Raw genomic sequence first — 16,248 nt, 5'->3', positions numbered from 1 at the left:
CATAGTGTTTATCATATAAAGCATATAAGCATACTAACTATATTTAGGCAAAAAGTGGTTATTGCTAGTTACTGAGTCTTATCTCTAAAGTCTCTAATATCAGAAATTAATGGTAGGCAATTAGAAATTGAACATGCTTAAATGGCATACCAGCTTGTACTATAAAGGATTACTGACCAGGCGCTCGGAAAAGCTGATTTGGGAATGCATGAGTACTTAGATTACCACATTCAGAAAGCCTTTAAACTTTGAAAATTAATGTTTGTATTTCTTTCCACTTAGTGTATGTAGTAAGATAGTCAATCAGCTTGACTTATTTATTACACTTTTTTTTTTTTCCCCGGGGAGAACAATGTTTGGGATATGAAAACTTCAGATATTGTTTGCACATAAAAATTTTGCATTTAATTTAGTTAAAGGCTGAAATCATAACTATTTATGTTAGGTTTATTTTCACAAACTACAAACTTGAATTTTGTTTGTCATCTCACCGTCAAGTTAAGTATGATACTGTAGCTGTTGTTCCTGCTGATCTAAGTTAATAACTTTTTAAAGGTGTATAATACCTGAATGAAAGAAACTTCTGTGTCTGAAATCTAACAGTATTTTTTCAGCTCTTCCTAATTATTCTGCTTTAAAAGAGTTAATATAAAACCTGCTTGTCATTGACATTCCTTTACAGACTGCTTCTGGGACTAAACCAAAGAGTTCTAGATCCAGATCTAGAAGAGAACTTAACTGCTTAAAAGGGGGTTATGTAGAATTGGGTTCCCACATCTAAAATTGCCGTCCTGCAACTCTCTGCTGTTTAACACTGAAAACCAAAGGTCCACATACATTTTTGTTTCAATGACAGTTACTGTTTACATAGAATTGCCACTGTCTTGGTAGGACTCAGCAGCTTGGCACATAACTTACTTAGTGAAACTGATGATAGAGATTCAAAACTAGGCATTCCTCTGTTATAAAGCAGCTCTTTACTATTTTGCAAAGATTGTCTAACACACTAACATGATCAGCCTTACTGGAAAATAGAGTAATGGTCTCCCCTACTTTAAAACATGGCAAAAGAAACCTTTTACCTCTCCTTTCTGCTATGTACAGTAGTGATTAGAAGGTGCCCTTTGGTCATTTGAAATACTTTACTAGGCATTTTAGTATTTGTTAAGTCCAGGTGAACTGCCCAGAATGTTGTTCATAACAAAGTAGTCATACTCTTTTCCTGCTTTGCAGACTGGTGCCATCTTTTTCTTCATGGTAGCACACTACCATCTTGGTTGTTTATGCACCAATACCCACAGGGACATGTATAGCCATATCCTGACTGTTCTAACCATGGAGAAGAGGTCCGCGATAAGAGCACAGCCTCATCCTACAGATGTGTTTTAAAAGAGGTGACTGAGCTCATTCATGGGTTTTGTTTTGTTTTTTTTGAAAGAAAAGGGTAAACATGTCTCCAAGAGTGTGGATTGCAAATGTTAAAGGTAATTTCTTTCAGTTAAGACAGAGCAATGGGATTTGAGTGTCGCCTCCTCTGTGTTTCCTTTCCCTGCGCTCCATATTCTCTTGTGCTGAATAGTGTGGTTGGCTGTTTGTATATCTTTGTTTTCTCTGGGTGCATTGTAGGCTGCTTAAGCATTTTACATAAAAAGTTTGGATGACAGTTGCAGAAGAAGGTAGTTATGGCCTTAGATAGGTCTGACTTTTACTTTCTGTGTACTTTTTGTGTAGTTCTTATTTTCCTGGCATCCTTTCTCTTTTGTATCACTGCTGCTATTACTATGGCATTTCCCTTTTCCAGTTTGAGAAGACTGTATGATTTATTTTTGACTGTGTCATACCATGTTTTTTTAATAGACATTAGCTATTCTGATATTTTTTTTTAAATCCAAGCTCTGACTTGATTTGAGAACATTATGGTCTTTAAAAAGAAAACAAAATCCAGAGGAGATTTAGTTTAAATAAATATTTTACCAGTGATGTGGGGTTTTGTGGTTTGTTCCATTTGGAGGCCTCTAAAATGCAAGACAAAAGAAAAAAAAAATTTTGTTGTTGTTAGCAACCCCCCCCCCCCAAAAAAAAGGAAAAGTTGTTGGAGAAACTGGAGATGATTGTGGAAATTGAAATGCAAAGTTAAGACTAGGGTTTCTTGTCCCCTAGCAATAAAATGAATTTCTAAGTGTTATTATTACTATCCACCATGACAGTTATTTTTCTCAGGCTGCCAGATGTAAAATGTTAGTAGAAAATGTGTATCTCTGTAGTACAATTTTACATATCTGTTCACTAAGCTGTGCTGTTTTTTGTGTGTGTGTGTGTGTGTGTGTGTGTGTGTGTGTCTGTCCCCTTCCCCCTATGCATCAAGGCCCAGAAGCATGACATCCAAATACCTTCACACACTTCTGTGGTAGGATTTTTCTTTCTAAACTGGGTCCTGTAGTGCAATCTTTAAACGTAGCACATGTCAGCTTGTGCCATTAGAAATCCCTGCATTCTACCTGAATATAATAAGCAAATCATCTGAAATCTTTATTGCTCATTTGATGTGTTTTTTCATTCAGAGACTACTCTGTTGTCGTAAGAAATACTCCTGTTTTGGGATAAGTTTTACAAAACTGAAGAATACTGAAACTTTATGTTGTGACTTTATCAGTGGCTCTGTAAATTATTTTTCACTTAGCAGTCTTGTGAAAAAACACTGGCTCAGCAAGTTGGCACATAAAGTTGTGTTAATATATGTTAATAAGCTGTGCTTCAGCAAAGCCTGTAAATACTTTAAATCCTATTTTTTAGGCATGTGACTGACTCATCTACTTAAAGTTAGGTGTGCTTGCTTAAGTAAGTACTGTGCAGAGCTGGGTACAGCCAGAAGACGCTTGCTTACACTGCCACACCAGTATGCTTTCTACTTGATCAAGTAAATATGTCTAGACTCAGTGAAGGCCACTGAAGAATGAATTTCCACTAACAGCAGTGGAGTAGAGTCCCTGTTTAAATCTGCAAATACTGTCTGCCAGTGTCACTTTCTGCTGGGGCTATTGACTAGTGCATTGTTAGTGGTAACTTTATTGTGTACCTGTGCGTGCAAATTGGTTAAACAGAACTGTTTACTTGTGTATCTTTGTGCCTGTGCCTTGCATTTATTTATTTATTTATTTATTTATTTATTTATAAATACCCTTAGTGGAATGTACTGTACTAAGCTAATATATCCTATTGAGAAGCAAGATCTTTCTTCCCAAAGTAGGGTTGCTTTGTTCTGATAAGCGTTATCTGCTGACAGGAGGGGTAGAGAGCTGATGGGGCATGGACCCTTACTCACCCAGAGGAGGAGAGAACTTTTAGCTACAAGCAACAGATGACTGACTTACTTGCTACTGCCAGAAGAGAAGGCAATAGCAAAGCTTTTTGGAGTCGTTTTTTTTAACCACTTTCAGCAGACACCTGCTATAAAAAGAAGAGATTAATACTTTCTTGCTATAAGGCTGACTGGGAGGCCTGGACATTCACTCAACAGAGGGATAATAAGAACAGTATAAGGCTTAGGCATGTGCTAGAATTTGCCCTTTATCAGTGATACTGTAAGAACCATGGTGTCAACTTTGTACATTTGGAGGCCACATACGCTTAACCTGTAAAGAAAACTTTTTTTCAGATCTCTCTCTGCTGACTGCCTGCTGGCTCTTATTATCAGCCAAGCCCTTCCTGGCAGATGGCTGGATTTTCAACACTTCACTATCCAGTTTACATCAGAGAATTCCAGTTCTGCCCGTCTTTTCTTTCACCAACTCAGTTTCTGTAGTGTAGTGTAGAAACCATAAAAGAGAGTATAATAAATAAACAGCAACAGCTTTTAAGGTGCAGATAGCATGCTTTATTTCAAATGAACAATACTATCTCAAGGAGGTTCAACAGCTAACAAAATTTATTACTACATTAGAAGAACTAAAGCAAATTGAACTGCAGGGCGGTATTTGATGTTATAACAACAGCTTGTTTTCAAACTGTGGTTCATTGCTTAGTTGCCTAGAAGTGACTAATAGATGTCTAATACTACCACACAAACTCTGAATCACTGCACCCTACGAACCTCCAAGAGTTGGTACTGCTGCTGCACTTGAGAACCTAAATGGCTTTGTTGATTAAGGGGATGGCCAGGTGATGTTACTTTTTTAAAAGCTATTCAGGTAGTCAATATGCCAGAAACAGTACACAAATAGTGAGTGAACAAAGTGCTGGCCGCTTGCACTTTGTCCAAAAATTGTCAGTCAGTCATGGAAATTATAATATGACATAATCGGAGCCAATGTAAAGCATTAAAGCAGTGCTTACAGGAGGGTAATTGCAAACATTACTAATGCCTTACATTTCTGATTCAACATAAATATTTGTGCATGTATGAAATACTATGCACAGTATCATCTCTTAGGTGTAGGTAATCTTCAACAGGGAGCCTCTCTACCTGTTGAGGCATTCTTAGACATCAACAATGAGTTGAGGCACAAAAATTAGTTAAATGTTGAGCAGGATATTCGTTTCCTAGGAAACTTTCTCCTACCAATGGATAGTTCCAAAAGTTACATTTCAAAATGTCATAAAATAATGGTAGAAAACTCCATAACCGTTTGTTAACTTCGGCTATATACAGTATATACATGTCAGTGAAAAAAGTGTTTAAAATTCTTAGGTCAATAATGACTATAAGTCATAATGTATATCTTTGGACTTTGTCTCATTCAGGTAGGTACAAAAATATTTTTTTTATATTTACAGATCAGATAGATATTTCAGTCCATATATGAATCACTTGTAAAAAGACAAGTGTAAATAATACAGATCAAGCTCTCTAAATTGATCGAATATTAATATTCACAGTGGCAGAATCGGTACCAAATTCATTTCCTAAATTTAGGGTATAAAGTCCACCGTCGTTCTTCTGGACATCCATGATGATCAGCGTGGTTAGATCGTCACTGGTTTCGATGTGGAATCTGCCTTGCTGGTCCTGACTGGTTATTTTTCTTCCTCTGCAATACCATGTTATTTCAGGAGCAGGTTCACCCGAAAATGCACAAGATACTGTGAGAACCTTTCCTTCCTCAATGCTGATATCAGATGGTAGAGCTTCAATTTTGGGTGGTACTCCTTTTTCAAAACAGGAGAAGAAATAAATAGCAAGTTAGTCTGCTTTCACTAAGACCTTTTGCCATGCAGCAGGGTTACTCTAAGGTCTACTTCAGAATATTTGAAACACTAACTCTACTAGTAATTGTATTGCTCACCTCTCAGACCCGATTTAAGCATTTTACTAGTTGAACTCTCCAGTTGAGTCATACTAGATTTCCCCATAATACTGCTGGAGCTCATCTCTACAAAGGATTCTTTCATGGAAGACATGCTTTTGGCAGACATGCTTGCAAATTTCGTTTCAGTCATGCTGCTACTGCTGAAACTGCTGAATGAAGCCTCTTGTTTAGAAGAAGCCATTTGAAAGGACTGAGAAGAAAAACTTTCCTGCATGCTTGCATCGCCACTTGTCTTCAATACTACCTCTTTTAGAGGTTCTTCAATTAGAGCTGTGGAGCATCGCAAACATAGAAGGAAAAACCAATAACGACACATTAACTAAGGAGGTCATGCAGTTCTATATGGTTAACTTTAAAGAAATGAAGAAACAGCAAAGTTTGCTTTCAATGGAAAACTGCAGTGGAGCATAAAATTGTTTCCAACCATTTGGTTCAAGATGTCCAAATCACTAACAATAATTTATAGAGGAAACAAGTAGGAAATGGAACCGTTTGATGACATGTATGAGCTTGAGGGAAAACCATATTTAAGAAGAGCTATTTAAATGTCCTGCTATTCCCTCAGTGTCTGACTGCCACTGTGATTTGAAACAGGTCATTAGACAGCGTTTCCTGTTGGAACCATTACTTAGAATTACACATTGAGAAATCGTGTGCCTGTGTTCAGTTCATATTTGTAGAAGCTGTGAAACATTTACAAGTTCTTATAAACATGGTATTGGAAATTCTGTTTCACTGCATTGTTCTGTAGCTATCAAAGGCAGCAGAAGCCATCAGTCACTGCAGCTTTCCTTTAAATGTAAGTACACATATATAAAAGCAAACGTAGCAACCCCTTGATGCTGGGAACTGATGTACAGTCAATAAAGTACTAAACCCAGTTTAGTTATGGTTAAGTTACTGCAGCAGTTTTTAACTATAGAATTACTTTGTTTTACTGGAACAGATCGTGCTAGTAATTGAGGAAAGAGTAATCACCAGCACCAAGGGCTTAATAACAGGGTCATCCTAGAAGGAATTCTCATAGCCTTCTGTTAACACTCATTGTGAAGGAATCTATGTGCTTTTTGTATAGATGTTATGAGGATTTCTAATGCTGTTTATTTTTAGTTCTTTAGATACAAGAGACATGTCAAAATACATAAATCAACATTACCAGTAGATTTTATCATTAGCCATTCTACTAAACACACCAGAGCAGAGAGAGCTGATTAGTCCAAACACAAGACCCAGAGAGCAAACTTACGGAGTACAGTCAAGGATGCTGTAGCAGAACACTGCCCGTGATAATTTTTAGCTTTGATTGTGTATTTTCCAGTGTCACTCACTGCAGCATTTTGAATCTCAAGAGAATATATGTTTTTAGAGCGAGTTACTCTGATGTGAGATGAAACAGCAATCTGAAGAAGGGGAAAAAAAAAAAAGTGTTTCATTACGATCAGTTTTATCAAGAATTCCAATTTTCCAGTCAGTATATTAGTTACTTACAGGTTGATTATTCTTAAACCACTCAATTTCAGGAGAAGGATCCCCAGAGACTTCACAGGTGAGCAATACATCTTGTCCTTCATTGACATTTTGAGACTTAGGCTGCATGATAAATGCTGGTTCATTGGAACGTTCTTTAGAAAAGGTTAGGTCATACTGGCATTTAACAATGCCTTCCTCAGTTTTACCTTCACAGGTGAGTATACCTTCATCTTTATGACTAGTTTTTTTGATAGTTAGAGTGTGATCACTTCCAGAAACACCATATCTGTAATCATCTGAATTTCTTAGCTCCATTCCATTCAGCACCCATTTTACTTCAGAGGCACCAGGAATGTTGGCTTTCAAGGTAACTTTCTGCCCTTCGGACAATGTCATTTGAGTCGAAGAAGCTTTAATTTCTGCCTTTAATTGTTTGACATCTTCAGTAACAATTGACTTCTTAATGACTTCTTGAACTGCTGCTTTTTCTTCAGTTGCCACTGCTGATTTCTTCTGAGTAGAAACTGTAAGTGCCTCAGCCTCTTTCTGAACTGATTTATGAGTTTCAGATACACCTCTTACCTGGGAATGGATATTTTTAAATACTTGGCCAGTAAACTGGAAGTTAGTTTTTGAAACACCTCCTTCCCCAATGATTTCACAGGTGTATTCTCCTTTGTCAGATTCTGTGAGCTCATAGATTTTGAGTTCATAGGTGCCATCGGCTGCATAATGAAACTTGAAATGATTGTCTTCTTTCAGTTTTTTGCCATCCTTGTACCAAGACACTTCTCTGACACTTAAAACACTGCTTTCAACTGCACAGGATAACTTTACCTTATCTCCAAGAGTTTCTGCTTTCAGCTGCTGTTTTATGTTGGGTGGAGAAGCAGTTGGTAATTTTACTTTCTCTGTTGGTACTGTTTTGTCTCCAGGTGGTGACTTTGCTTTTGGGAGAGCGCTGGTGGGTTCGGGAGATTTCACTCGTTTAGGAGACTTAACTGGCTCTGGAGACTTTACACAAGGCTCAGGAGATTTGATTCTTGGAGGTGATGTAATTGTTTTTTCAGGAATCTTTGTTCTTTGAATGGTCAAAGTGAAGTGCGCTTCCTGTCTTCCTTCAGAGTTTTCCACCACAACAGTGTAACTTCCTTCATCTGACATCTGGACCAAAGAAATTTCAAATGTAGACTTGTACTGTGTTCTTGTTACTTGGAAGCGCCTTGAAGAAACAATAGGTTGACCTGCACGGAGCCATGTTATTACTGGTGCTGGTTCACCATCCACGTCACAGGAAAATCTTGCAGTCTCCCCTTCAGAAACTGTGACTGACCGTGGTTTTGTAAGGATTGTTGCTGGCAGAGTGCTTTTAAATGCCTTGTGTGCAGTCCTCTCTTCCAATGACTTTTCTTCAGCTGCAGTTATTTTCTCTTCAGAGGAAGCATAGTGTTCATATGATAAAAGTGATTCTCTTGTTGCTGACATTTCTGATTTGACCTCTCTTATTGAGGAACTTGCTTCTGTAGCAGATGCTTTCTTAAATGAGGAGATTGCATATGCCTCTGTTTTTGTCAAGTCAGGTAAAATTGATCTTGGTACTTCTTCATCTCGGCGCTGAGAAGAGTAAGTAGTGTAATCTCCTCCTGTAACATCTAATGTTGCATAATCAGAACATTCCCCTTTGTAGTTTGTGCACACAGCCCGGTATGTTCCACTGTCATCAATATGGCAGTCAAGAATCTCCAGAGTTAATACACCACTGGTATTAGTAAAATGTATCTTATTGCTCTCCTGGATTTCAATACCATTATGGTACCACTTCACTTCAGCAGTTGGCTTTGACTGGACATTTAGAATGAACCTAGTATTATGGCCACACGGCACCCGGTGTGAGCGCATTCTCAGGGTGATGCGAGGAGCATGGTCAAGGGTGAAAGGCTGTTGAGTCAGAACTTCATGTTTCCTTTCCATAGTTTTCTGAGTTTTCAAAGCAGATTTCATGGACTCATATCTAGAAAATATATCAAATCTCGCCATCCTCTCAAAGCGAGAGAGTGATCTTTCACTAGAAACTGGGCTAGGTGAGCGTGGTCGAGTTCTCTCTGGTGTTGGGGATCTTCTCTCAGTTTCTTCAGGGGGCCGTGACCGAGGTCGAATTAATTCAGATACTGGGCGCATCAGCTCAATGTAAGTTGGAGAAAGAGATCTTCTTCTCCTTAGTAATCTAGAGGGAGGTGAAAATTCCCTGTGGATATGTTGCACCATTTCTATCTCTTCTTCTTCTTCTTCTGATGTGATCTCCATTATTTCTCTTTCCCGCCTTCTCCTAAGTCTACTCTTTTCCTCTTCTGCCATATATTCAAGCTCACTCCTGTATTCAGAGAGTCGCTGAGTAGTGCCAACTGGACAGAGCAATTCTTCATCTTCTCTTTCATCTATTATTCTTTGCTTTTGTTTTGGTGGTCTGTAGGCAGCCCTGTCATGGCGTTGACGAAGCTCTGCATAGCTTGCACTGGTTTCAGCTTTAGTTGGGATGTGATAGCTTGAATACCTCATCTCTCTTTTTCTTTCCTCCTCTGAACTGACCTGTGCTCCTTCACTAGAATACCGAAGTGCAGACAGTTCAAAGCGTGGGGGGCTTCTACTTGGAGGGGAGGCAGAAAAGCCTAACTCAAGCTCTTCTTCAAGGCGTAGCCTTTCCTCTTCAGTTCTCTTCATAGCTAAATAGTCATCAATAGGCAGGAGTAACTCCTCATCAGACAAGTCACCAAGTGATCGTCGTCTTGGTCTGTAGTAAAACTCATAATCTGGTGATGGAGCGCGCCGACGCGCTGGTCTCACAGTTTCAAGATCATCTTGTGTTAGCTTTGGTATGCGCCATTTAGGCTTATACTGATCAGTAATGCGTGGCAGTGGCATCACATAGAATTGCTCCCACCTGGAAAGGCGTATGCGTTTCTGGCGTTTCTGAACAATTCTCTCAGGTTTTCCTGGCATTTCATACTGGTCTCGCAGTCTCTTGTACCACTTCATATCTGACAGAGGCACAAAGTGTTTAATGTGCTGATCTTCCTCAAGAGTAGTACGCACATGTTTGCGAGGCTCTGGGACTTCATACGGCATACGAAGTCTCCTTTCTTCCTTCTTTTCTTCTTTCTTAATCTCATATTCACCTTTGACAGTCTTAGTGCTAACAGCTGGTTTATATAATATAGCAGCTTCTCTGAGCGCCTCTTGTGCAGTCTGTGTCAATGGAACGGCTTCAGCCCCAGAAAGTATTTCTGCCATTCTTAGGGTCTTGTCAATTTGTCTTTGTACATGCTTCTCTCGTTCTTCTTCTGTCTTGTACTCACGCTTGACATATTTCAAGCGTTCAACTTTAAGGTAAGCCTGACAGCTTGTAGATCCGGCACTGTTTGTAGCAGTAACTCTGTAATAACCACTGTCTTCTGGTAAAGTATCCCTTATGTGTAAAGCATAGTAATCTAAACCTTCATGAATTATATCAAAGTTAGGGCCAAAGGATAGAGGTTGACCATCTTTCTCCCATTTCAGCATTGGTTTTGGTACACCAGATACCCTGATCTCAAAACTGACATTTTGGCCTTCTTGACATTCTGCATTTGCCAGCAGTCTTTTAAACATTGGCCTTAGTGTGGCATCTGCTGGAGGTGGATGTGGAATCACTGTCAGCTTAGCTTTGCAGCTGTCTTCTCCATATTTGTTGCGTGCCACAATACTGTATTCAGCATCATCCTCTTCAGTGACGTTATTGATGATGAGTTGGTAAAGACCCTTGTCAGATTCAAAAGTATACTTTCTATCGTCATCACCAGGTTTGATTTTCTGGCCTGATTTGAACCATGTTAAGCGAGGTTCTGGGTGGACTGTTATAGTTACTCCAAACCTGACATTTTCTCCAACATATGCAGTGCGATTATACAAAGGCAGAGTAAATTCTGGTGGACGTTCTAGTAGTCTCATAGTATCAACTCGGCGTTTCACTTTCCTAACAGTTCTACATCTGTAGTGCTCAGAAATTTCTCTCACACCTTTAACAAAAAGTTCAGCGTAAGAGCTGTCTTCACCATAGTCGTTTACTACCTTGCATCTGTAGGTACCATCATCTGATTTAGAAACATCTTTGACATACATGGTTGCCACACCTTCTTCATATTTGATTTCATATTTCTCATTGCTCTCTAATTGCCTCATACCAAAGTACCAGCTGACTTGTGTGGACTGATCATAGTTTTCAATCTTACACACATATTTGGCATGCCCTCCTTCTTCTACGACAGTATGCATTATCTGCCCAGCAATGGGACCAATGTCAATTGGTGCAACTTTAACTTTAGCCACTGTTACCCCTTTCTGAGACCTAATTGCACCTCCACAGGAAATGCGGGCTGCTGACACTACTGTGTTCCATTCCTTCTTTACTAGAGTTTGGTAGTAACGTCTGTGTCTTAATGTCTTGATGACTTTAGTGCTGGTCTTTTCGGTCTTCTGTTTCAGCCACACGTGGTTAAGTGCTTCAGCAGCTGTCATCCGAGCTTTTCTTTCCTTCACCAGTAGGCGATCAATGAAATCCATGGCCTCAATGCTTATGTCTTTGAATGCTTCATCATCAAAGTTGTATTCAGCATTTAGAATATTTTCAATAACCTGTTGGTTTGTTTCAGCAATGAAAGGATTAATACCACTGAGGAGTATATATGCTAGAGCACCAACTGACCACATGTCAGTAGCTGTGCTGACCAAATCATGATGATGTATTTCAGGCCCATAATATTCAGGAGAAGTGAACTGGAGTCTAAAGCTGTCTCCAGGTTTCAGCTGTCTGGCTTGACCAAATTCAACGATTTTAACTACTGAGCTTCTTCTTGTGAAGTAAATAATATTGTCTGGTCTAATATCAAAATGTCCAATGCTGTGACGATGTAAAAATTCTAGTGCATCACAGACTTGGCGTATATAACTTACTATTTCCCTTTCATTCAGTTCGAATGAAGCTGTGCTAATTCTTTCAAAGATGTCAACTCCAGATATGAACTCAAAGATCATGACCAATTCTTCTAGACTTTCAAATGATTCGTGAAGATACAGGATATTTCGGTGCCTAGCAATGTTTAGAATGGAAATTTCTTTCTTTACTAAAACTTGGTCAGCACCCTTTACTTTGACAAACTTGGCCAGATAAGTCTTTTTTGAAACTGCCTCAACACAGCGGTGTGCAATTCCAAACTGCCCACGTCCAAGCTCTTCTGCAATCATATATTTGTCATAGAGCTCCTTTGTAGAATAGTGAGCTGCTTTAGCTGTCGTGACTTCTCTGGTCTCATCAACTTCTTCATCGTAGTTCATTACTCTGGTCTTATCTTCCTTTGTTATAATTGGTTCGGTAGGTTCAGAAGGCTGGCTTTGTCCAAATTTGTTTTCTGCAGTTACACGGAACTGGTAGGTGGTCTTGCCAAATAGATTCACCACTGTGTATCGTGTATCACGAGCTTGTGCAACACGAATCCATCTCTCTGCTGTTGTAGCACGTTTCTCAATAATGTAGTTTATGATTCTGCTTCCACCATCAGTAACTGGTTCATTCCAGGTTATGTTGACTGAATCCCTTGAAATGTCAGTTACCTTCAGACCTCTTGGTGGATCAGGCACATCAGCCACATCTAATTCAACTGTTTTTTGATCAATGCCAAATCTGTTTTTGGCACAAACAATGTAAAAACCTGCATCCTTTCTGTCAACACCATTTGGGAAAACAAGAGAAGTGAATGAGCGTGTAACAATGACTTGGTAATGTCCATTAGTATCGATAAGGTCTTGTCCCTTCTGCCATGTGATCACTGGGTGAGGCTTGCCACTGAATGGAATCTTGATGCTCACTACTTCCCCTCGGAGGGCATGAACAGCTCCCATGCCTTCCAGGTTTTTGGGCAAGTGAATCTTTGCAGGAACTGAAATAGAAAGAGAAAGAATAAAAACATCAGTAAAACAATACCTGAGAAGACCATCAATAGTCTAAATATTCAAAGCTTGAAAAGAATTTGTTGTAGGCATCAAGACCCTTTATTCACCTTCAACATCCAAAGAGGCAGTGCCAGACACAGATCCTCCCTGGTTGGTGGCTCTAACTTGATATACTGTGGCATCATCATCTGTTACGTTTGTGATGATCAGCTGGTGATATCCACCCTTGAATTCTTGTATCTTGATCTTTTCACCATCCGGCATGATTTCTTTACCTTGTCTGTACCACTTAACAATAGGCTTAGGATGACCAGTGACTTTGCAGACAAATGTGGCATTAGCTTGAAATTTCACATTCAGATTTCTTAGTTCTTCTTTGAATTGTGGAGCTTGAATTGGTACATCAGATTTTGGAATGACTGGTTGTGATATTTCACTCCACTCACTTTCACCACCTAGATTTTCACATTTTACACGGAACTCATATTCAAGACCTTCAATAAGATCTTTCACAGAATAGACAGTTTCACGAATTTCATCTGTTGTTACTGAAATCCACTTGTTTTGTTTTTTCTCACGTTTTTCAAGATAATAAGTTCTAATCTTTGCACCTCCATCACTTGCAGGCGGTTTCCATGAGACAACACAAGAGTCCTTTGTAACAGCACTTGCTACCGGCTGACCAGGTTGTCCTGGTTTTTCTGTAAAGAATAAAAAAAATCAAAATTTCAAGTGAGCTTGCCTTAGTAATTATGCAAGCATACAGAAATGAATGTTCTGGTGTCTGCTTACCAAATGGAGGCTTCATAACAACAACTGTTGAAACCTCTAGTGCTTCACTAATGCCATATGTATTCTGAGCAGAAACACGGAAGTAATAGCCTGCATTTTCAGTAAGGTTAACAATTCTACAGGTTGTGCCTGAAATGCTTGAAGATACAAGTTGCCATTCTGCTCCTTCCTTGGCTTCGCGTTTCTCTATAATGTAATTTGTTATCATAGAACCTCCATCATCTTCTGGTGGTTTCCAGCTAATTACCACAGAGTTCTTCAATATAGACTCTATAACAATTGGCCCTACTGGTTTATCTGGCTTATCTGTAAAAAAGAAAAAGAAATATATTTTTAGTTCTTTTGCTGGTAAATATTTCAGAAAATATTCCACAAAAATACTAAAAATAAAATCAATTACCTTGTATTTCCACATTAAGTACAGTGTCAACTGTTCCAAATGTGTTACTGAGTTGCACTTTGTACTTCCCAGCATGAGTCTTGTGCTGGACATTTTTAATAGCAAGGTGAGTATAATGCTCTGTGTTCTCGATAGTAACAGTTTCTGATCCTCTCAAAGGTTTGTTGCCATGGAACCAAGTTATTGCCGGCACTGGTCGGCCAATATACACAACATGAAGGCGAAGGGTGCCACCTGCACCTGCATAGTATTTCTCTTTCAGTGGGAAGCCAGGGTGGAACTGAGGAGGGGCCTGCAATAATAACTTGCCACTAGTTTCAATTTCTCCGACATCATTGGTAGCCATACAAGTATAGAGCCCTTCATCCTCTTGTTCATCTGTTATTACTGTCAGCGTATGGTTGCGTCCATCAGATGACATTTTGTATTTTCGACTTTGCACCAGTTCTTTGCCAAAGCGATACCATTTAATATCAGGAAGAGGTCTCCCAACAATTTGGCATGTCAACTGAGCTGCTTCACCCAGTTTAGCTGTAACATCCTGCATTTCTTTTCTTATGGCTGGTGCTTCTCCAGCTGTGACAAAGACAGGTAAAAATAATGGAGATTACTGTGAAATCTTCCTTGATTACTATACTACTGGTATTTAATCTTCATTTATACTTGTGCCTCTTATACCTGCAGGATTGTGCTTTAGGACAGTCACGTTAGCAAATAACATGTAAAGCAAACAGCATTTTAAGTGCAGCACCACAGTTTATAACATCTAAAATCACAGGAAATATTACAATATATTTGTGCTTACATGTTAGCTTAGTTTTCACTGCCATAGCAGTCCTTCGAGGTCTGCTGAAGCCAGTCTGATTTTCTGCAAAAACACGGAATTCATATTCTGTAGCTTCTAATAAACCTCCTACAGTAAACTGCCTGTCCTTGATGCGTTCTTTATTGCATTTCTTCCAGGTGCTTTCTCCAGACTGGCGATACTCAACCCAGTAGCCAAGGATCTCTTTGCCACCATCACTTTCAGGTCGTTCCCATTCTAAGGTAATGCTATCCTTAAATACAGAGGTGATCTCAATTTCTCCAGGTTGGCTTGGCTTGTCTGAAAATTACAATAGTTACAGAAGTTAAATTTCTCTCCCAATGTCACTAAATTGCTCTTCAGAAGATCTGTTAATGCAAACATTTTCTTACCAAATGGATCCTTGCATACAACTGGTTCAGAAGCAGGACTTGCTTCACTTTCACCAATGTCATTTTGAGCAATGATACGGAATTGATATTCAGCGTCTGGAACAAGTCCTGTGACTGTGTACATGGTAGTGGTGATATGAGTCTTGTTATGCCGGACCCATTTCTCTGTGGATGTCTCCTTGCGTTCAATGTAGTAGCCAGTTACACGAGACCCACCATCATCTTTAGGTCTGGACCAGGATAAGTTAACAGAACTCTTTGTGACATCAAGCACTTCAGGTGGGTTATTTGGAGGCTCTGGAGGGTCTGTTAATAATGATAATAATAATAAGAATAATAGTAATAATAACCACACAGCATTAAAGCATTTGTATATTTGCACATTTAGAACTATAATGTAGTAGTTAAACAGCGTATTTATTTCACCAAATCTAAAATGAAGACTTACTTAGAGGTGTTTTTGGTATGGCTGGTTCTTCAGATTTGAGAGATTTGCTCATACCAAAGTGATTTTCTGCAGAAACACGGAAGTGATATTCCACGTTTTCTTTGAGGCCCTTCACCACTAACGATGTCCCTTTCACTCTAGAGTCAACAGTGTACCAGGCAGTCTTTGGTACTTCTCGTCTCTCGACAATATAACCTAGAATATCTGCACCACCATCATCTGTAGGAGGTCTCCAGCTTACTCTGACAGAGCGAGCTTGTATGTCATCATATTCAAGTGGTCCTTCTGGTGGATTTGGAATGCCAATCACTCGGACTTTAATATACACAGCTTTTTTGCCACACTTGTTTTCAAGTGCCAAGTCGTAGGTGCCAGAATCTTCTCTTTCTGCATCTTTGATCACAAGTTCTGTGTGAGTGTCAGAAGTTGCAATCATGGCCCTCTTGCTGATGTCATGTCCTTCTTTTGTCCATTTGCATATTGGGATGGGCTTGCCCTTAATTGGTATTGTAAGCCTGATAACTCCACCTTGTCTCACCATAAGACCTTCTTGGTATTTTTCATCAAGTTCATAGTCAGGGTATTCTGTAAACAAAATCAACATGTCATGCTGTCTCTATTTTACAGATGGTATCATACCTTCTTTAGGCAAA

At 39.2% G+C, this 16,248-nt stretch overlaps 1 protein-coding gene across 1 annotated transcript in view; it reads right to left on the bottom strand.

The window, feature by feature from the left end:
* Positions 1 to 3,894: 3,894 nt before the first annotated feature.
* The window catches only part of TTN (titin), a 249,629-nt gene continuing 237,275 nt past the window's right edge, over positions 3,895 to 16,248 (bottom strand). Inside the window, exons 311-320 of the mRNA XM_067298992.1 lie at positions 15,596 to 16,180; positions 15,148 to 15,453; positions 14,756 to 15,055; positions 13,951 to 14,526; positions 13,551 to 13,856; positions 12,866 to 13,459; positions 6,795 to 12,745; positions 6,553 to 6,706; positions 5,283 to 5,576; positions 3,895 to 5,145 (exon numbers count right to left, since the gene is read on the bottom strand). Coding sequence (XP_067155093.1) covers positions 4,847 to 5,145; positions 5,283 to 5,576; positions 6,553 to 6,706; positions 6,795 to 12,745; positions 12,866 to 13,459; positions 13,551 to 13,856; positions 13,951 to 14,526; positions 14,756 to 15,055; positions 15,148 to 15,453; positions 15,596 to 16,180 — 9,365 coding nt within the window. The 3' untranslated portion in view covers positions 3,895 to 4,846. The remainder of the gene's footprint in view (positions 5,146 to 5,282; positions 5,577 to 6,552; positions 6,707 to 6,794; positions 12,746 to 12,865; positions 13,460 to 13,550; positions 13,857 to 13,950; positions 14,527 to 14,755; positions 15,056 to 15,147; positions 15,454 to 15,595; positions 16,181 to 16,248) is intronic.

This window comes from Apteryx mantelli, chromosome 6, assembly GCF_036417845.1.
Source record: "Apteryx mantelli isolate bAptMan1 chromosome 6, bAptMan1.hap1, whole genome shotgun sequence".
NCBI lineage: Eukaryota > Metazoa > Chordata > Aves > Apterygiformes > Apterygidae > Apteryx > Apteryx mantelli.
The sequence above is the reverse complement of the archived record's forward strand: the minus strand, read 5'-3'. Positions and strand labels throughout refer to the sequence as shown.